This window comes from Micropterus salmoides, unplaced genomic scaffold (assembly GCF_014851395.1).
Source record: "Micropterus salmoides isolate LMB-PRFRI ecotype aquatic unplaced genomic scaffold, ASM1485139v1 Ms_hic_scaffold_20, whole genome shotgun sequence".
Taxonomy (NCBI): domain Eukaryota; kingdom Metazoa; phylum Chordata; class Actinopteri; order Centrarchiformes; family Centrarchidae; genus Micropterus; species Micropterus salmoides.
In genome coordinates this window covers 28,208,417-28,231,792 of record NW_024041151.1, presented here as the reverse complement: position 1 = coordinate 28,231,792, position 23,376 = coordinate 28,208,417, and the positions used below count along the sequence as shown (strand labels likewise).

The 23,376-nt window shown below is 40.1% G+C and overlaps 1 protein-coding gene across 1 annotated transcript; it reads left to right on the top strand.

Moving 5' to 3' along the window:
- The first annotated feature begins 5,081 nt into the window (after positions 1-5,081).
- st8sia3 (ST8 alpha-N-acetyl-neuraminide alpha-2,8-sialyltransferase 3) lies at positions 5,082-22,338 on the top strand. The gene is made up of 4 exons (XM_038734744.1): positions 5,082-6,045; positions 13,773-13,892; positions 15,907-16,464; positions 20,758-22,338. The coding sequence occupies exons 1-4, from the start codon at positions 5,792-5,794 to the stop codon at positions 21,038-21,040; spliced, it is 1,215 nt and encodes a 404-aa protein (XP_038590672.1). The 5' UTR covers positions 5,082-5,791; the 3' UTR covers positions 21,041-22,338.
- Positions 22,339-23,376: the final 1,038 nt, after the last annotated feature.

The following is a 23,376-nucleotide window of genomic DNA, read 5'->3' as shown; positions in this document are numbered from 1 at the left end:
TAGTCTGCGTTTGAGTTTCTGGCCCCCGGCCGTGACAGAGGCAGCATGTTTTAAATGCTTTTGAACAGGTACAGGTAGCAAAATATTATGAAACAGGCCAATTAGACAACAGATGAACAGTGGCATCTGCATTTTATCTTTGAGCAACAGGTACTACGCAAAGCCAGGTGAATTATGGTCAGACAGTCTCGCCCTTTAAAGGTAGAGTTTCAGTTTTAGCAACAAAACATACAATAACACAAATAGAACCAGAATTTCTTTATATTGTTCCTGGTGCTATTAAATTTCTAATTTGAGTTGCTCAACTGAAATTAAATAAATTAAAGTTTAGTGAAGTGCAGTAAAGTGGAACAAAGTCAAGTGCACTGCATTGGTGCAATGCAGTGCTGTACAAGTACAATGCAGAGGGGTGCACTTAAGTGCAATACATTGCAGTAGAGTACAGTGAGGTGAAGTGCAGTGAACTGAATTAAGGTATAATGAAATGAAGTACGACGATGTAGTGAGTGAAAAACACTCCCCAGTCTCCCTGGTGGGTCCATTATTTTAAAGAAATATTACCATGCTGTCCTCGGTTCAAACTCTCGCACTGGTTTTAGCGTTGAATGTAGTTCCAATTTTTCAAAAATACTAAATGTCAGCTGGACTGTCTTCTGAAGCAACAGTGTCTGTCCACAGTCAGGCCTGTGGATAATCCAAAATAACAGGGACAATTTCTGGACACGTTACTGTTCAGTTTTGTTTTTATATTTAATCTTGAAATGTGAGGCAGAAACCTCAGCAGATAACTGAAACTATCTGCATTACTGGATTATATGCTATAATACGACAGTAGAGATAGGCAGAGTGGTGGTTATCACGTCCTGTTGTGTAAAATAGTGACAGCTGGTGACTCTTCAGGGGTCACAGGGATGAAGAAGCATCATTACACAGTCAGCCGCTCTCTGAAGAAAAACAATCCTGATGGCCTGTTTTATCAGAAGCTGATACGCCAATATCTTCATCTCGGATCTGTCCTCATCTCCTCCTTCTCTCCGCTGAGTATCATTTTACTTCTTGTCTATCTGTTACACTCACATCTCCCATCTTGACTCATTTTCTCCCCCCTCATATTGTTTCCTTCATTTAACTGATTCCCAAACCCTGTCCTCTTACTTTCTGTTGTTTCTCTTGTCTCTGGTCAGCTTTGATGTTTCTCTGTTCTTCCATCTTCCTTTAAAAAAAACAGTGGTATATATTTGTAATAAGTTATTGTTTAGTTGTGTGTAACCAAATACGTTTAGTTACATCTTTCTAAAAGCAGAACAGTATAACACCAATTGTGTCAAATTGTCTGTCTGGCATTGACCTCCATATGTGGCTGTGAAGCGCAATGAAGTGAATTGAAGTTAAATGAGGTAACTAACTATTTATTGTTATAGGCACTTACTGTTTCATCTGGGCTCTTGTCCTTCTACAGTACAGCTAAGTACAATGAACTGAAGTGCAGTGAGGTGAAGTAAAGTGGACAAAAAGTGCTATCCAGTCAAATAAAGTCAAGTGCAATGCAGTGAAGTCAATCAAATCAAATCAATTTTATTGTCACGTACACAATCACAGTCAGTACAACATATAGTGAAATTCCTTTTCTTATTATTGGCAATTTCTGTTTCCTCTGTCCTGTCTGATAGCAGCACTGTATTACACCAGTAACGTCATTTAACTCCCTCTGTAGCTATTCGGAGTCTCCTCCGTATAGTCAAAGCCAAATGAATTCGACATTGCAGTAATCATTCATTTTCTCCCAGTGAAACACTGGGCTGCTCGTTATTTTGTGGAGCCTGTTTGCTGGCTGTTGATTAGTTTCTGTGGTTACAGGTAACAAAAGATAAAGGTGGAGCGGTTTTGGTAGTGCTGCCATATCTGCAGCAAGTATTGGTCCTCAAAAAATCATATTACACTATCCTCTTTCTCCTATTCATCTCAATTAAATTTATTTATTTTCAATGTAATTGTGTCATCTTGAGTAGGGACACAGCCATGGAGCTGTCACAGACAGGTGTAATGACCAACATTACATTACAGATCATGAAGCCAGGGCTCCATGATCTGGGCTGCATTCCATTTAGTATTGAGAAGGGGCCAGCTACTGTGCATTCACTTCCTGACATGTAGAACAAGGCACATCGTTAATGTTTTCAGTAAAACCTGTGCTTTCCTGTTCGGACCAGTTGAAATGTCTTGGCTTGTATAAAGACGTTACTTGTAATTACATAATAGTTCTATGTTTATGTCTTCTTTGCTGTCCTTGCTTTTTGTCTGTATTTGGCTTCCTGCAAATTGTTCATGGAACTGTGAACATTGAGAGCAACTTAAACGAGTCAGATTCCTCGTATGCCTACACATTTTATCTCCCTACATGTAAATTAAGAATTGTTACTGTACAGTTAGTTGAGATATTAAATTGTGTAATTTGTCCCACTCAGCGTTGTCATCTGCATCAAATGGAAATGCTTGAGAAAAACCACAACACTGAATGGTGACTGGGAAGAATGTGACTGCTGTTGTATGCTTTGTATATGTGAGTGCGTGTGTGGTAGGGAGAGAGACATTTGATTTGAAGCTTCAGGGTCTTAATCTATATATCTGTTTGACAGCCTTTACAAAGCTTTAAGATCTCTCTCTCTCTCTGTCTCTCTCTCTCTCTGCATGTGTGTATGTGTGGGGTTGTCTCAGGCGTTAAGGGCAGAAGAAGGGTCACTGTTGAAATGCCAGCAGCCATGGCAGCCTTTCTTTCTGTCTGATGTCTTTATGTGTCAACAGAGCGTCTTGCAGTCGGTCTGTTTTGTGTTTAGGTGACAACATTTGAAACAACTGTGTAAAACTGTTTGCCATGATGGGGCAAAGTGTGGATGATGCTGGAATTACTTAATCATCTGTAATGATACCTTAAATGAGAAACTAATCCATTGAATCAGATATTGGAATATTAGCTTTACCCTGTCGAGACAGCCCAGTCTGTCTGGGTATGTCCAATAAGAAGTATTCAGTATCCTACCAATTACATAAATTACATCAGAGGTTGGGTTAAACCAGTACACCAGTGCTCTCTTAACCCTCTCATGCATGAATTATTAAAAACATTATCTAGATTTTTTAAATAATATTTTTATTACTCAAAATTGAGCTAAAATACCAGTTCATTTACATTTTTTCAAAATTCTGTTTTATATTAAAATGATTTCCTATTACTATCCATGTATGTGGACACCATGCAACAAATAGTGAAATGCCACACCTGACAATATGGAATATTATGTTTTTTATGTCTTGTTATGCTATTTATTTAACCTCAATAGTTGCAAATTAACAATAAAACATATATTTTAGGAACAAATTGAGGAAAAACATGTAACTGTAGTTACATGTATGCGGAAACCCAGCAGCATGTTAATATCCTTATCTAACTTCATGTTGAATCATCTCAGTTTTAAAATATAAATATCCAACATGTAACAGATTATATAGCTATAGTTAAAACTGATTTCTTTACAGTATGTGAGTACAATACTTATTCTTATTTAGTGGAAAGGTCACAAAGTAGTCAAAAGTTGCCATTTAATGCTGTAATAAGTACTTACTTACTTTATGTTCATAGATTTGTTAATGTCTGTTTTATAATAATATAATACAATTCATCACATCTCTGAAAAATAAGAATAGATAAACTAGCAGTTTCCAGAAATCCATGACTCCACTGTTGCATGACGTCCACATACGTGGGCAGTTGGTTTTTGGGGTATAAAACTTTAGAATTTTGAATTTATAAAACATAAACCTGTTAATAATACTTTACAGTACATACTACTATTTTTTTTTACCTCGATTGAACTCATTGAATAAAAGCCATAGCCATTACCATCAGCCATCTTGGATTGATGAAGTCATCAAGCCATAAATATTTGGAAAACAAGCGAGTAACCACTGATGACTTGGAGAACACAACCACCATATAGTAACAAAATGGAGTTAAAATAACTGTCCACAAATGTGGACACCATGCATGAATTAACTGAGCTGAAAAACAATCCCTCAGGCCCTAAAGTTTTATAATATAGTCATATAGGCCTACACATGTTTTTATACCATAAATGCTGATATATAGCATATAATTTGCTATATATTATTGCTAAAATTAATTAGAGATCCATCCATCAACCAATTTAGGTTACAAGAAGTTGATGAAATGACACATGCCAGACTGAAATATGTGGCAAATAGCCACGCCCTAAATGGCCACTGCACAACTTAATTAACACGTGACATTCCCATAAACCGCAGTTGTACTTTGTGCTAAACTGTGAAACCCTTTGAGGAAAATTGACGTCCAGTGGCTGAACTTCTCACCTTGCTGCAGTGATGTACAGGTGTCCATCATGCCATCACTATTGGGTGTTGTTAAATGTGTAAGAGATTGAAAGACTGCTTTTCAGATTGGTGTTAAGTTATTCTTAAATGTTTGCTTAGAGCTAAGAAAAGATAACGGTTGGGATTAAAATGACTACTTGTTAAGGTTAAAGAACCTTCATCGTCATAATAAACACTTGGTCATGGTTCCTTCCAAGTGGCTCCGGAGGCTCAGGAGGTAAAGCAGGTTGCCCGTTAATCGGAAGGTTGGCAGTTCAATTCCCTGGCTCCTCCAGGCTGTGTGTCAATGTCTTTGAGCGAGATGCTGAACCCTGAATTGCCCCGGGTGGCTGTTCCACTGTGAATGTTACTTCCTGTTTGAGCACTTAGTGTACGAATGTGAGTGAATTTTCGAGTGGAAAACCAAATGTCATTTCAAATTTTAACACACGATATATTGCACAGTAGCCTATATTTTAACAATATGTAGCATATAGGCTAGCAATGCACAAAATAAGCTATATGGACAAAACCAACTTATCACCTAGAGTTTTTAATATATGAGAAAAACTCTAGGCCTGCTGGATCAAAATGTTTGTCCATATATATATGTGTGTGTGTGTGTGTGTGTGTGTGTGAATACTCCACAGAAATGTTTCATTAGGAAAACTAACAGAGTTTCACATGTTTCTCAAGATCTTAGCTCAGTGTGATACCTCAGCCCTGCAGCCCCCCTAGGCTGTCTGAGCGGTGCCTCTCTCGCTGCGTGTCTCAGCCTCCACCAGGACACAGAGCTCCGCCTCGGATGCTGCTGTTGCTGTTTATCTGATTACCGCGATACGAGAGCTGCGTCTTCTTTATTCATTAGACTACCGGAGACCGGAGGAGAGAGAACGCCGAGGATGCAGATGAAGAGAGGGAGCAGCATCCGCCGGCCGCCACCATCTTCTCCCTGCAGGACATCGCGTGAGCCACCCCATTACACCACCCTGAGGTTATGAAACCGGCTGTAATCTAAGCCTGCATGCCTGCATCAAAACCTCCAAGACCGCCCTCCTCCCCCCTCTGCTCTCGAGTCTGCGATGACACTCGTTCTTCCTGCGTCTTTTCTTCCGCAGACGCGTCTTTTCTTCGGTACCGCCTTGCCTCATATTTAGGTTATGAAATCGGATTCAAAAACGCGGCCTCCCGCTCCTTACTCCCGCTTAACTCATGGACTATGTAGCCTTCATGTCCTCTGTCAATAAATCCGCGGGTTGTGCGTCCTTGTTCGCCTGTCCTTCCTTTTGCATTTCTGCATTCCAGTTCGCCGCCCATGCGTCGCCGCTGCCGCTACCGCGCCAGGACTCTGAAATCTGCGTGAAGCGCGCGTCGTCTTCACGTCTCCGCACTCTCTCTGCCGCTGATGCGGTGCGCCTGGGCGCTCGCCGTCTCTTCGCGCTGGCCGGTCAGTGATCCTCCGGTCCAGGGGCGCTGGGGCCCTCAGAGAGGTAGGATGGTGCGGATCGTCAGCGCGCTGGGGCTGGTCATGTTCAGCGTGGCGCTGCTCATCCTCTCACTCATCAGCTACGTGTCCATCAAAAAGGACTTCCTGCTCAGCACCCCCAGATACGGACCTAATGGAGGATCCAGGATGTCGATGTTTCACGCCGGGTTTCGGTGAGTCCAGGCCTGGAGATAGCGCTGCAGATGGAAATGCTGACTGTTGGTTTGCATCAGATGAGCTGAGTGTTTGGATTTTATTTTTAGCTATGTGGGGTACATGCTGACTGGGTAGAAAACAATTTGAAGGTAGCATACAGTTGGTGCATTATATGCTATGTGCTTGAGAGTCTTGAATCCTCATAAATGATGTTTAGTATTGCTGTTGTATAATTTTCCAGTTGCACATTCATCTCTCAGTTTTTGATGGTCAGTCTGAGCAATCAAATAAAAGGTAGCTCAGGAAGATGTGGCACTGATCAGACTCAGATGAAGGCCTCTCTGCTGTCTGAGGCCTGTCAGCTGCTGCTGTGGTTTCATGCAGTATTTCTCATGCTCTATAGTTTGATTAATCACGGTCCCAATAGATTTTTTGTTTCTCAGACCATACATGTTTAAAATGCAAATTCTCCTCATAGGCCTATACTAGAGGGCCAACAATATGCATCCCTATCCACACACTTTAGGGTAGTTTTAGTCCAGGGCTGTTTATCATGGTTTGAACTGGGCCCCTATTGTTCCAATAAGGGAAAATTGTAATGCAACAGCATACAATGATATTTTAGACAAAAGTGATTTTTGTTGAACTGTACTGTTAGAAAGAAAGCTGATTTTAGATCATTCTGCAAAACCAAAGTTAATGTCCAATGCAGTATTTTTCTTTCAACAATATCTGTACATGGCAACTACCTTACAGTATGGTTAGGGTTAGGGAAAGATCATCGGTACAGTTTTTAAAAAGTGAACATTAACTTGTGGATTGTGACGTGAGGCAAACTCTTGTTTCTTCATGAACGTTGTATGCCCAACTCGCCCTCCCACCTTCCTGACCTCCATGCTGTTACATTGTGCCTTGGCCGCACTCCTTCATTGAACAGTGGCATTAAATCGTGTGCTGTGGGATCGCCCATGATGAGTGCAGTAACCCTATAATGGGCTACTTTGTGGTAAAAGTTTAGGGAAGGGTCTTTCCTGTTTCAACATGACAATGCCTCCACGCACAAAGCCAGCTCCATAAAGAAATGTTTTTCACAGTTTGGAGTGGAAGAACTTGAATGGTCTGCACAGAGCCCTGACCTCGACCCCCTGCAACACCTTTGGGAGGAACTGGGACACTGACTGTGAGAAAAGCCTTATCACAACCAACATCAGTGTTGGACCTCACTAATGGGAGCGAACCCCTGCAGCCAGGTTCTAAAATCTGGTGGAAAGCCTGAAACCTGAAGAGTGGAAGCTGTAGTAGCAGCACATTAATGGTTTTGGGATCATCAGACGGTTTCAATTTTCAGGTGTCCACATAGATTTGCCTGTATGTATATAAGTATATGTATGTGTAAGTATTGTGGTGAACAGCATTTACCTCAACAGCATATTCAGCTGTGAAAAACAAACCACTTTGCTTCATTTGTTCACAGTTTAACAACCAAGAAGAAGCTTTAGAGCGGTGAAATATCACAGAGAGGTGTGAACAAGCCTCTTACTTAAAAAGTAGACATCACAACATATTAGCAGACTTTTATTTTGATAACCATAAATAAGATATGAGATTATGGGACTCTGGTTACAGATGCCCAAACCCTCCGCTCAGTTGAGGTGGACAACATATTTGCGGGTAACTGCACTGACCTCCCTCTGGATGGGGATCTAGGCTGAAACTGACATGGTGTTTTTAGTTTTAGATGTTTTCAGCGCAGCGAAGTACCGGATTCGCTGCTGGTGACCTCACAGTGACGACATGATTCCAGTCCCTGCGGCCAGAAGCTGTTCACCAAGAAACATAACTCCCTCTAAGCCAAAAATGTTTTTACATTCAGATTGTAACGTTTCGTTTTTTGTAGGAATTGAGCAAATGAGACACGGCATGTTCATTAGTGAGCTTTGGATGTGCTGGTAGTTGTATGTTTGAAACTTGGACAGATCCAGTGCGTTCCAGCTGTGTTAATTATACATTTAAACATTTAAAAATATTCCATCATGTCACACAAAACCTGTTTATTTTACTACAACTACTTCTAAAAGTAACTGTTATTTTAAGTTTGTCATGATGGATGTTTTTATAAACTACAATATCCATGAGCCTCAGCCACCATTGCTGTGTAGAAGAATCCAGTCAGATAGACGAGTGAGAGTGGGAGCAATTTCAAAGGGCTTTGTTGTCTCAGTTTAATTTTTAAATGTAATGTAAATTTTTTAAATTTTAAGTGTTTATGTAAAACAAAAACATCCGACAAGAAAATGCAATCAAATAAACAAATCAAGATGATTAAATAAAACAATAAGAAATAAATTAATAATAGTAAATACATTTTTTGAAACTCTTGTCAGTGTTCTTACATATTTGAAAAGTAGTGGGAAGAGGAAATAAAAACTTATTAAATCCCATCCCCTGTACACAAATCAAATGCTTATAAATAATCTTCCCGCGTTCCAAATATTTACATATCTACTTTGTCATACCCAAAAGCAATTCAAAAAGTACACCAATTATTTAAAAAAGGAAAAAAGAAAATAAAACGAAAGACAAAGGGAAATAACAACAACAACAACAATGAAACTGAGAATAAATACTAGCTCCAGTTGATTATTCACCTCCTTCTTCATCCCTGTAACCCATGAAAACTATATCTTTCTACCTGATTTTAAACTGATTTATGTTTGAACATTGCTTTAGTTCCTCATTGAGACTCTTCCATAGCTTTACTCCAGAGATTAAAATGCAAAAACTTTTCCTGGTTGTCCGTGTCCTGTTTGTTTTGAAATGGGATTTCCCCCTTAAATTTGAACCTCCCTCTCTCTTCCTGAATAATATTTGAATATAATAGCTTATTTTTGGAACAAAACATGGCACCATGGTCCCCATTCAAAATGGACCCCGAATTTGAAAGTAAATTCATTTCAGCATCAGTTTGTATGATTGGTTTTCTCGACAGCACAATCTTTAGCTTTCACCAGCTGTATTAAGTACATAGTTTGCTTGTACATTAACTGTGACCCAAGTGTAATATGAAAATTAGAATATAGTGATTTGAAATTCTGCACACAACAGAAAGACTAATCAAAGACACCTTTCATGAGAAAATACATTGAGGAACAGAAGCTAATGGGCCAGAGGTGAGCTAAGTGAGTGGGCGGTGCTTACGCTCTCAATTAGTAGATTATTGTTAATGAGGCTGTGTGTCTGACCACCCACAGAACTAGTTTGAGATGGACAGACCCTGTGTGTGTGTTTACATCTGATTCCAGTCCAAACAGGATGTCTGTTGACACCACGAGAGCTCTTAGTAGGGGAGAGAGGTTTTTGTTGGGCCACCGCAGGAAAATCATTCTGTAAATCTTTGTTGTCCAACATGTTTGGGCAGGTCTGGAGTGGGATTATAAAACAGCATCGTTCTGATGACGGTTCTGGAGGTCAGCAAGCCGTCCTTGGCTCTGATTTACAGCACGAGAGCCGCATTCATTTTGCCCCTGCCTGTAATCATTTTCCTCCTTGCTCGCTGTCACTGCAGGCCAAGGTTACGCTCAGAGTGAGTTAGATGTGAAGGAGAGCAGCATTTTGATGAGAAAACACTAGTGCTAGGCTAGGCTAGTGGACAAAGCTGTATACGTTTCCTGCTGTGTTGTTGTGGACTGAGAGTTTACCATCAGGAACAGGGTGATTCGGGGAAATTTTGGTCTTGCTTTGTATGCGGGCAGCCAGTGGATAAGAGAGTGTTAGTCCATCTGATGGTCTGTCCAGAACTGTTGGCCAGATTACAATGAAAAAGAGTATATTCCAAATGATAAAGGCAACCCCCTGATGCTTCCTCTAGGCCCATCTTGCCCACATTTCCGCTGACTGGACTCTAATGGTCGGATTTACTGAACACATTGAAGCCTTGTTTATGCTTGATAGAGCATCCCTGGATGCGTTTGCTCCGCAAGCTGTTGTAACCAATGGTCGAGCACCTCCTATTCTTGTTACTAGGCACTCATCACACATGCAATGCTTTCAGTCAAGATGTCATGCAGTGAAGAATTTTATTTTTTCTATGGTGTGAAGTTATTCAGCAGTAAAGATTACTTCTACCTGGTTAGTTATACTGTATGTATTTTACTGTTTGGGGCAGAGAAGAACTTCCCAAAAGTTTTATACATGAAATTGTACTGTAGTTTTGTGTAGGGCTTCATTGCACCCTTTATTGATTGTGACACTAGCTATAAACAGTAGTCAGAGGATCTCAAAAGTCATTAGGATTCTTTCTCTGGGAGCCATGCATGTCTGTACTAAATTTTGTGCCAATCCATCTGGCTGATATCGAGATATTTCACAGGATAAGCGACCGACAACCTACCATTCCAAACGTTGTGGAAGAATTTTTAATACATTCAAACTTTACCATTGAAATTAATTTGTGGTTTACATCAAACTTCTAGTGGCCAAGTAAAAAAACAAAATGTCTTATACTGTTACTGTTTGTCTTTTTATTATGTTGCCACAGCAAGTGGCAAAAAGTGCCATACAACTCAGTGATCACTATTAGAGCTGTATTACATCACAAGAGTTTTAATTGTTATACTAATATGATAAAAAATGCACTTCACCTCTTTAAGCCAGGTCTTTATAGTCTGCTGTAGGTATTCCTGTCTGTCAGTTAAATGTCATTTTAAAGTCACTGGTGATGATTAAGATAAGAGTGAGATTATTCTTTTCTCTTCTATTCTGTTTTTGTTTTACATTCCTCCTGCAGTGAGAGGCCACCTCGCAAACCTGACCTGAGGTGAATACAGAGTGCTGACATTTTATTTAAAAACCACAAGGAAGTACTCTGTTTTTCCTTTTCTTTTATTTTAAGATCTATCTATCTATCTATCTATCTATCTATGTATCTATCTATCTATCTATCTATCTATCTATCTATCTATCAATCTATCTATCTATCTATCAATCTATCTATCTGTGGTCTGACACTGAGCAAGAAAAAAACAAACAGCTAACTACTTTCTGTTGATCATTTGAAAAGTTTTTGTTTCACATTTGTAGCAGCGGAATCTTTGCTCTTTCTTGTAAAACCATAAGCATCTTCTGCTTCAGCTTTTTTTGGCCGCACAGAAACCTGCAGCCATCTAAGTATTTGTGTCAATAACAAGACAAAGCAACGACGAGTCTTTGAGCCTGAATTTTCTCTGAAGCCTTTTGGACGGTGCGGTGTTAGATTTGAAACAGCATGAAATGAGAGTTTTTTTCCACACTTCTATCAAATCCCATTGTGTGGAATTTAGCCAGTATTTGTCAGTATTTGACAACAGAATAGTGTGGCACATTATCTAATTATTCCAGCGAAAGAAACTTATAGACAGAGGTTTTGAGTTATTTCAGTTTATTTTCAGTGTTCCTTGACACTGAAAATAATCATCTAAATATTTGGGGATCAGTCATAAAGTAGTATGCAGCCCAAAAAAATATCATTTTTAGTGATTATCTAATCTTATACAGAATAACTTGCAAATATAAAGACTGAAAAAGTGAAATCCTTTCCCAACTGCAATTTGTGCATCTTTAGTATTTCTACAGTATTTGTCTGGGCAAATTCCACACAGTAGCTATTTCATGCTGATCCTGATTCAGCACTGCACCTCTCTGGCTGAGCCTCACTACAAAGATGGCGGACGCTGCAACAACAAAATAAAGCTGCTGGAGGTCTGACTGCCATCAGATCCAGGTCAAACAGTATTTACACCTACTTTTTAGGTTTGCGTGAGACTGGCAGAGAATCATGGAGCACTGCCGTGCAGGGCAGTAAGTTAGATGATGTCTGAATGATTACATGGGCTTTTGGTGGTGGATTTCATCAAAATCTCAGTGATCAAACATCTGACACTGTCTGAACTGTCCTGATGCAGTAAATTCTAACGACCTTGTACTTCATGCAAGATGAACCAAACTTAAAATTGCAAATACTATTTGACCAGTTGTTTCTGCCATAGCAGAGTCTTGACCTGAAACCTTGACATTTTGATGTTTCGACAAAGGCAGATAATTAGAGTTAAAGAGGCAAGTTCTCTGATTGAATCAACTTTCCAACATTGTGAAAAAACCTCTTTGTCTTTCTTAGAGTCAGTCAAGTCCAGTACAAAGAAAAGTCCACGATGCCTGTTCTGAAGTGGCTTAGATGGAAGTCATTCTACCAGGGGACAGCACCATGGAGAAGAAAAACTAAAATAGGCCTACGTTAAAAATGTCAAGGTTTCCATGCAAAAAAAAAACAGGCTAGGCATATAGAAAAGCTTACTGTAAATTAGCACCTGGTTATTCGTCTGGTTAAGTCTTGGATTTATGTTATAAACACTTGTCGAACTGCAAGAGTTGAGGCTTCTTGCACTGCAACAAAAGTGTTCATCTTATCAAGTACTTGACCTCATGTTCAGTCTTAAAATGAGATCACATTTACCAACCAACTACCAATGAGGTGACATCAGTGGATTTGTCATGCTGTTTAAATGTTTTGAAATGCAGTGAACATGGCATCATTTCAAAATGTGGACAGTAAGTTTTTTTTAAACCATCTTGAAAGTGAAAGAAGTACATGGAACCAAATCTGGTTGAAGGGTAAATATTTCACTCCACATATGAAGTCAAATTAACTATGAATAACTTGCTAAGATGGACATAATTTCTGCAACAGTATGACCTTACTGCTTATTTCCCCACAGTACACTGGGTTGATTTTATTGTAGATACGAGAGTTGAAAAGAGGCTGAATCTGTGTTTATAATGAGTATAACTGTCAAACCAACAATGCAGTAGTATATATATATATATATATATGTATATATATATATATATGTATATACTACACACATATATACATGTATATATATGCCGAATGGCTCCTTTCAATCAACTTCTTTTGGAGGCATTTTAGCTTTAAGATGTTGGTAATGATGTAAAAATATTAAAATATAATATTGAAATTGGTACTGAAATATTAAACAAATCTTTATTTTTATTGGGTTTTATTTTTGTAGTTTAGGACAGCATTTCTACTATTGCATCAAAAAACACAAGCAGTCATTTGATGAACAGTTTTGAGGTATGTCCACACCAAGTTTACATATATGTGCAAGATATTTACAAATCAAATACAAAAAAAAAGACGTTGGTAAATCCTTGTGTTTCTGTTGCTTCTTACATACCAAAGAAACATTTTTAACATTCTCATCTGTGGTTGATTGGATGAACTCAATACTTTCTTTTTCTTTTGTTCAGAAACATGAAAAACCGAAATATTATCATTGCTGCTGCCCAGAAGAAAACTAAATAGAACATGAAAAAGTGTACCATTTGACCTCAGATTAGTTTTCCTTAACAATTTCAGCATTTTTGCATTGTAATTTCAGTTTGGACCTGGTGTGTAACAGCTTCTACCTCCAAAAAAAGTGATTTCAATAAAGTGACTCAGGTGTTTGCTTGTTTACCACCTGTCTGATCGCCTGACTGCTTGTATTTCTTGGCCTGTCTGACAAATGATCCTTCAATGGTTTTCAATGCAGGTAAATATTTTGCATTACCTACACACCCTGTTTTAAAACAGTTAAAATGCTGCTCAAAACATTTTGAAGTGCTAGTGGATGAAGCTGACCTCCTCCTAACACAGGAAGACTGGGTTAACATACATGACATACATCTCCTCCCTCTCGCTGTGTAGCTCCCAGCTGGCAATGAAGTATCTGGATCCAGCTTTCACTCCTCTGACCAACGCTCTCAGTGAGGACCTGCAGAACTCTTCTAAATGGAGCTACAACAGCACTGCTTTTATACAGCTGAAGTAGGTTTCACACACACACACATACACACACACAGCTGATTATGTCACATCACTTTTAGTTGTAGACTTTCCAAGTTAAACTTTCATGCATATTGTAAATACAAATCTCAAATAAATCTTTGAGATATGTTTATTTATTCATTTAGTTACTCATACATGTTAAACAGAAAAGTGGGAAATAAATCCACTGGTGTTGTCTCCCCAATGTTCTTGAGCTCTTCTCCGGTGAAAGAGCTCCAGGTTTCACAGCAGAAAACTGGTTTCCAGAGGTAATCACCATTATAGTCAATGCTTCTGAGTCCACCAGACGCGGCCGCTGTGCGAACCAGGCAGGAAGTCAGACACAGAACGGTATAGAGAATCCGGTTGTTTTTCTAAATAAAACACACTGTGGGAACAATAAACACTGTTAAAACAGACACAAAAGAAATCATTTTACCATGTAGCCTACTTAATCACAGTAGAAGCACAAAATGCAAACACTGATTACCAAATCAAAATCTAAACATGTCAGCAAAATCAGGCAGGCAAAATGCTCTGATTCTGAAATGCTCCTTGTGGAAAATGCAGCCAGAAGTTGACGGAATGAAGTGGGGTCACATAGAGCTGTGAAGGTAGTAGAAGCACAAAAAGGCCAAATTAATAACAAGTAAATTATGTGGGGCAGGCTGCGCGCTCCGCTGCTGAAACGCTTCTGAGACATTTCCAGTGGACTTTGACGCCGGGCTATGGACGAATCAAAACTGTGGTGCAGCTCTAACGTGCCGTAGCTATAGTCAGTGGATTCCTGGCATAAGTATATAAGATTTCGTAGCATCTAGCGGTCTGGTTGTGAATTGCAACCCCCCCTCCCCCCTTTCACAGAGTGGCTGACCCAGGACAAAAAGTGTCGTCTTCTGACACAGCAGAGAGTAGCCTGGAATGAAATGAGGTTTCTTTAGGTACATTATGAAATTATATTTACTTTATTCAGTAAAACCATATGTCATTGCAATTTGGCAACTGTGATACATTGTCACTGTTTCTGTATCACAGTCTATTATAAACCACATGATAAATGAAGTTTATACAAACACTGATAAGAGAAAAACATTACTTCTCTCTGTGATTATGGACCCTCGCCAAAACTGCCCACCAGCAATAATATCTGGCCCGTGGCCAGATTATGGTGCTTTGACAGCGGCAAAAAATATATACTTTGCCTACAAAATTAAAGCATGAGAACATTTTTTACCTCAATGCCTTATTTCGCGTTGAATTGAGAGCTTTTACTTTGAATCATTACAAAGAGTCTGTAGCCTGCTTGACACACCTCTGAAAGAGCCTTCAGAAAACATGATTATCCTAAATGTCCACTGCCTGAAGATACTGGGGAAATGAAAATAAGCGTCCGTAGGTTAATGGATGTGGATCAAACACAGGAACACACACACTGCAGCTCGTTCTTTATTGTGAGCATGTGAAAGAGTTGTTTCATAATCAATTTGTTGAAGAGGTGAAAAAAAACTGTGCTAAACAAACACTGTAACATTTAGGTCAAATATGTTCTATATTCCCACCAGCTAACGGGAAAAATTAATTGCTCCGATGCAGAACTTATCTGCCAACCGCTTCTGTATATTATTACTTCTTCTTTATTGAACATACGTATTCAACGTAGTGATGAGCATATACACTGCCAGACCCACAGAAATATTGGATCTTAAAGTATGCAAATTTTAAATAGTCCTATGTTTCAATGTAGGTTTCCTCAAAAAAATTCTCAAATTTTTCAATGACTTCCCTTCATGTTTAGAACTGCAGGTGTTATTGTGTTTGTATTGGGTTGGAAGGTTCATGGTGTTTTGATTACACACTGTGTAGGTATTGCACCTGTGGATTGGCCTCCGCTGAAGCATGTATGGTTGCTATGAAAGAAATTTAAATTGTTCCATTTATGTAAACAGATATTATTTAGCCAGACTTGTAGACAATAAGGAGGTGGTGATGAAAAAATAAACTTTTTGTCTTGCAGAAAGGAGATCTCTCAATACATCGACATCCCCCACAACTTCACACTGACACGAGGCTCAGTCAGAATAGGACAGCTGATGCACTACGACTACTCCAGCCACAAGTATGTTTTTTCAATTGGCGAGAACTTCCGCTCACTCCTCCCTGAGGCATCCCCAATCCTCAACAAGCACTACAATGTCTGTGCCGTGGTCGGCAACAGTGGCATCCTCACCGGCTCGCGCTGTGGCGCCCAGATTGAGAAGTTTGACTTTGTCTTCCGCTGCAACTTTGCACCGACCGAGATCTTTAAGAAGGATGTTGGGCGGCGGACCAACATGACAACCTTTAACCCCAGTATCCTGGAGAAATACTACAACAATTTACTGACTGTGCAGGACAGGAACAACTTCTTCCTGAGCCTGAAAAAGCTTGACGGCGCCATCCTGTGGATCCCAGCATTTTTCTTCCACACGTCAGCAACAGTGACGAGGACACTGGTGGACTTCTTCGTGGAACATCAAGGTCAGCTGAAGGTCCAGTTGGCATGGCCCGGAAACATCATGCAGTATATCAACAAGTAAGACACACAGTATCACTGTAGTACATAACAACAAAGACCCCTGGCCTGTACTACGAAGGGAGTTCAACCTGCTCAGAGTTAACTCGGGGTTATCAGGTAAACTTAGGTTTGACAAACTCTGACCGCTACACTGGAGTTAAACGGTGGATAAGATGTTGGTTAGTTGAGTCCGTGTTAACCCCGTGTTAACTTAATTGGAGTTGGTGCATGTTCGCTTAAAAGGGGCGTGTTCGGCTGTGCAGGCAGAGTTTTTTCGCAATGGCGCATGCTCTGTATTTCTCCAGAGGAATGCACGTTGGTAGTGTCGGGAAATTATGAATATAAAGACATGTTAACGACTAAATCTAATATCTGGCGGACGACAAAGCCAGGGAGGCTTGTTGGCATCGCATTGAGTAAATTTGTAGCCTAATTATCTTCACAGTGTTCTTATTGTAGTTTAAATCTCTATTATGTATTTTATGGGCTCTTCTTTTATGTGTAATATGATTAAGATGTAAAGGTACAACTGCACATAAGGGCCATTGTAAAAGGAGCCAGCGGAGAGGGGGAATAATCTGAGACAGAATTTAATTTCCAAGATTCATCTACAAGTAAAAAAACTTGAATATTCTCTGACATTATAATCACACATTTATGAGAGAAACTTCACTTTGCAAGGCTGCAACATCACACACACGTCTGCTGTGTAGCCTATTATGCATGCACTGGAAAGTTATATTAAACTTTGCAATTGGATTTAGCAGTGAGGAAATACTCCTGAGTTTAGCCCCCAATCACTATCATGCACCGAAGAGACTTCGCCTTGGATCGGGTATATTCAGAAGAAAACACCAGAGTGATTTTCGATTTTTTGTGACATTAATTTCAGGGAATTTCTGATTTGTCTTCTTGTAAATTTCACTTTCACCTAGGATTTTTTTTTTTTTTCTCAGTTATTAACCCCGACCCAGGCTCCCTATTTTTTGGACACGTAAAATAGTCAATCTAAATATGTGAAAACACTTAGGAGAATTCAATTATACAGATGGGCTAAATCTAAGAAATGATCCCGTTAATTAGCCTAATTAAGACTTCCTCTCTAAAATCACCAAGAACTTCATTGCAACCTCAGTGGAACAAATCAGGATGAAATCTAAACATATTTTATGAAGTGGTGTGTAATGATATCCAACTTCTCATCATTAACACTGAGTACAGATGCGGTGTGTAGTCCACGTGCACGGTAACCTCGAGTTAACCACGAACAAAACCTGCTCGGAGCCGTTTAGAGATGCAGCATAAATTGCACATGGCAACATAAATTGCCATGTGCAATTTATGCTCGGGTAACACCTATCCACCTTTCGTAGTACGGGTTAACTGGGAAGTTACACCCGACGTCACGAAGTTACTCCTGAAGTTACCCGGATAAGCCAGTTACCCCGCTTTGTAGTACGGGCCACCGATCTCCACCTGCTATTCTCCTGGGATCTGTATCTGGATATGCAATGTTATCTGAATAATGACATCTTAACACGGGCCTTTTGTACGTGGTTTTAATAAACAACCTAATTATCTTCATTCTGCCCGCAGTGTTATCAGATCAGAATATGCAAAGTAGGTAGGCGGAGCTAGAATATTTTGTCAACTAACATGGTGTGTTCCGAGTCCAGGGAAGCAACGTTGCTGTATGGGGTCCTTTTGCTTGTAAAAAATGTTTGTGTAGGTTTTTGGCTGGGCTTCCTTGAGATGGCAGAGTAAAGCTTGATTTATACTCCTGTGTAGGGTCAGGCATTTATACTTGTGCGTAGGTGTCTCCGTCATTCTGCAATTACACCCCCAAACGCTAGTCGGCGGCAGCGCTACAGCGTCCACTGTGTTGACTTTTGCCGGCCGAGCAGGCTAACTCCCGGTTTAGCCCGCCGCTAACGTGAATGGCGGTAAAATTGTAAACGTGCGGCAGTTATAGCCTTATCAAAGGTTATCGATCAAATGGATCACATCCTGATAGTGAAACGAGTCATTTCGCTTGGGGTTGTGACGGTCAAATATATTGATCCACCGCGTTACAGCTGCCGGGGGGGGGGGCCTACGCAGAGGCTACGCTGCCAATTTCACGCAGAAGTATAAATTGCACTTTAGGTGACCTTTCAACTCCAGATGCGGTCTGGCTGATCCAATTGCATTTCAACTGCAGTGCCTTTTAAATGTATTTACACCAGGATTAAGATCCAGAAAACATATCCAGATACAGATTGCATTTTTTAAACTGTCAACAAATTCCATGAAAAGCTCAAAACCAACAATGCATTAGTCTGTTTCTCAATGCTTTACAGCTCAGTTTTTGACATGTATGGGCCTCTATGGCATAGAGGTATACGCCGTATCCATTCATTGTTGGGTTTTGGGCTTTTGAGGAGATTTGTTGATGTTAAAAAAGAATATAGATTTTAAAGCCCAACCCCGTTTCTCTATAAAATTACCAGTAATACCCTTTGGAGGGAAGTTAATTGCTGTTTGGATTATGTTCATTGGCAACAGTTCTCACACTGCCCATCTCTCTCTCTTTCTCTATCTTCATGTCTGTCTGTGTTTAAAATGTCCCAGTGTTATCTTTGTCCTGTTTGTGGAAACTAATGTGTCGTTATATTGTTCTGAGCTGTGCTCTATATGGCAAAGAGGAGATTTAGGCCCCAAAGCTGGATTATAAGGAAACAGCTATTTAGTGAAAGGTATGGCACAGAGTGGTGTGTGTGTGGAGAGGGATTTAAGTCGGGTGCTTAGTGTTGTAGAAGCAGAATAGGCTGCTTGTACAGTAGCTTAATCTTCACCAATCCCATTAAAACTTCTTGCTCTAGAAGAATTAACACATTTAAGCAGCTCAGACGGCTTTCAGCACCTCAAGGACTCCTGGAAATGCTTTTGTTGAGGCCAGTTTGGAGAGTTACCCTTCTGTGACAATGCAGAGCAAGACTCCCTAATGAAAGCATCAGCAGTGACTAGATTGTTTTTATTTTTTATTTAACCATCTGAAGCCATTGCTTTCAATAACAGTTTATTCTGAATTTTGTGAGTCTTGCTGAAATAAGTAGGCACAACTGTTATTTTTTTGCTTTGTTTTACTGAAATTCTGATTTATGCCTCCATTCATATGTCACCCAAACAAATAAATACTTAATATATATTAATCTAATTCATGCATTTATCAGAACGTGGACTTACCTGTACTTTAATACCTCACATGGTAAATTTGGCAATATGTAGATTTCCAGTGCACTAATTCCATCAGTGCCAATGCAGAGTCATTTCATACTCTCGTCTCTGCTACAATATCTCTAACAGAAAAACTGTTAGTTCACTAATTGTGATTGCTGACATTTTTTGATTGCAGTTAAGGTATCAGTGAAACTGAACACCTCCTGCAGGTGACACCTTAAGGTGATACCTTAAATGCCTACCAGGAAATGGAGAGATTATTCTCTTTGAGCTGCAGGAAGGCTTTTATTGTTAAATATCAAGACAGGAAGTACTCAGTTTCACTGCCGGTAGCTTACTGATTATGACAATTTTATCATATTTATTTTTAGTGTCTGCTTCTTTCTGAGATCGCTTTTTCCAACTAATTTGACAATATTTCTCCGGGGAGTGCAGTAATAGACAGTGGCAGCGCCGACAGTTTGTCGGACTTAGCAACAGTATCTAAGGGGGGGGGGGGGCGGGGCTTAGCGAAGGGTCCATTAGAGCATGAAGACAGCGTTTCTGTAGAGAAACTTAGAGTAGCAGAGTGGTGGGTGTGACATCACTCTGTTGTACTGTTATAGTGCTGTAATGTACACTATACTGAATGTACTGTCCTGAAGATGACACGTAAACATGGAGGAAATGTTGACTTTGCATTAACAGAAAACATCAACAACAAATGAAAACATATCAGAACAGAGAACGCTAATCCTAATCCCATCTACAATATTATATTTACGAATAAAACTAAATAAAATATATATATAATAAAAATAAAGGTCTGGATCGAATATAAGTTTTAAATGGAGAACTGGTTCTCCCAGGAAATAAAGGCCAATAAATAAATTGCCTTTTTTTTTATCACCAAAAAATCATGAAACAAAACATTAATTTGAGTAATTTAAATCCTGAACCATTAATGTAAGAGATAACTGAGCAGCAGAGTCAACATTTAAGGGTTTCACTTTGATCTATTCAAGATTGAATTCCCTTACTTACACTGCATGCAATTTGAAACCTGTAAGCTTCTTTTAATGTATAATTGTTCTACTAACTTGTACTCAACAGCTACTGGAAAACCAAGCAGCTGTCGCCGAAGCGCCTGAGCACTGGCATACTGATGTACACGCTGGCATCCTCCATGTGCAACCAGATACACCTGTACGGCTTCTGGCCCTTCGGCTGGGACCCCAACACGGGTAAGGAGCTGCCGTACCACTACTACGACAAGAAGGGCACCAAGTTCACCACTAAATGGCAGGAGTCCCATCAGCTGCCCGCTGAGTTCAAACTCCTCTACAAGATGCATAAAGAGGGACTCCTGAAGCTCACCCTCTCCCACTGCGCTTAGACCTAAAACTGCAGCAGGTACAGCGCTTCTCCACAGAAGAATTCATGCTGTTTTGGCAAAAGCAAAATCTTGGATCTAAGACTGCATTGGTGAAATGGATTCTTAAACTGTTTTTATCTAAGATCCCTGGGTAAAAACCCCAAATCCTGTCTATTCATTTTCTAAGGCTCAAGAATCTAAAGGAGAAGAGGACTGCAACTAGTTTTTTGGAATAGGTGGCTGCAGCTGGACTTTTAGGCTACGATGCTCTTCAGCAGCATCACAACCATGAATTGCTTTCACTCATCACTCCTGGCACTACAGCGCAAAAATATGCAGATTAACTGTTGTTAAACTATGGCTGTGATCAGACCCACATAAGCACCGTTAAATAGGGCAGATGCCTTGTTCATTTCTACTAGACCACTGTGTTGACACAATTTGGGTCCCGACGCCGGGGGCCATGGCAAAAAAAGTTGAACCTGGCTAGATATTTGCTTCAATTCAAGACAAACGTCATCCTGCAACACACTGTGTAGGCCAATCAAAAATGTGCAAGCGCATGTTGCTCGTGGATGGATTAGTTACTGACAGTGAATATCCTGGTTCATATTTCATCGTCTTTCTAGTATCTGAAGCAAAACGCTACCACCAACACAGGACCTTGAGTTTTTTTTAACCCAGTGCTGCTTGTGGTCTAACCACCCTGTAAGACAGCAATGTGGTTGGTTTCTAATGCTGTGATCAGACTAAATGTTTCATCCTGACCAATCATAGCTTGCTGTGTTTAACAACTTGCATGATGTACATAGGTGATTGGTTTAGGGGGTCCAGGGACCAACTTCACTGTTCCACCTGATGGCATCATGCGACATCATTCCTCTTCTGTCATGATGTTTTTAGGTGTCCCCAACCCGTTCTCAGCCCAGGGCAACAAGTGTGGACGGATGATCGAGACCCCTTGGTGTTGCTTTTTAACACCGTGGGTACCCTTTAGTTAATATTTTGCATGTGAAGGGCTCCACGGTCAAGTTATCCAGAATAAATACGTAACGTCTGGTTATTCTTTGAAAATAAAACTAGTGGTTGATGTTGTGAAACGCCACAACTTGGTAAAGATAAGGCACCAAAACTACTTGTTTTGGTAAAGATCATGGTTTGGGTTAAAACAACAAAATGACTTAACTTACATGACACATACGTTAGAAGAGGTCATATTCTGCTTTTTGGCTTTTTCCCTCTGCTTTATTGAGTTATATCTCTTTTTTGTGCATGTAACAGGTTTGCAAAGTGAAAAAGCCCAAAGTCCAGCCCAAAGGGAGTTCCCATCTCCCACAGAAAACTCTGCTCAGAACTGCCTGAAAACAGCTCGTTTGTTGTCCAGCCGTTACTTCCCCTTTCTTGTGACGTCACAAGAAAATGCGCGGCTTGTCAGACACGCCCTCAAAAACACTGATGGACAAACACTCTGAGCTGCAGCACACAGCTCTCTACTCACTTCCAAACACTAGCTACCCTCCAGGCAGTCAGTGGACATAAAGTTGTTCCTGTGATGTAGAGACAGAGCTCAGTTAAAACTTTATGGATGAAAGATACTTTTGTTACAGATTAATAACTCACCACTCTGAAACTCTTGCTCCAGTCCATGTTGCTAAGCTGGTAAGGGGATATACAGCTGAACCAGCTTTTCAGGACCCGCCCTACTCTGCTTCTGATTGGCTAGTAGTCCTTAACTAGGTACTGCGCATGCGCAACTCCCAACAAAGATCTTTAGAAGTAAGATGCCTCACTCTGCAGCTAAAATGGAGTGTTCAACACACAGGGTGAAAAGAGGAGCTTCAGCAATGTGCAGTATGACAAAAAATATGGTGTTTTTTGAAAATCAAACCATGTAAACCTGTTCTAGTGCAACCACTAAACAAAATGATGAACCTGCAAATGAGCATAATATGACCACTTTAACTAAAAATAATCATTGTTGACTTTTTGTTTCACATGGGAAATGCACACCAGTCTCTCAGTTTATTGAACCATGATGCCAAAGGGCTTCCCGTTGCGCGTTAAACTATGACGCTAAAGTCATGTGCGTTGGTACCAGATGCCAAAGGATGTGACAAAGCCCAGGTATTTGATGACCTGGGAATGAGAATGGGCTGGTGCTTCACCCCATGTCTGTTGGGTAGGGTCATTAATGGGCTGATTTCGTGTAGTCTGACCCTAGCATTAGACATACTGATCTGTAAGTCTGAAAAGGAAGAGCAGTGATAGTGGCCTGCTTAAGAAAACAGGACATAATTCTCTGTTGCTACTGTTGACACTGATACACTTTAATCTTATACAATAACCTAGAATGAGTG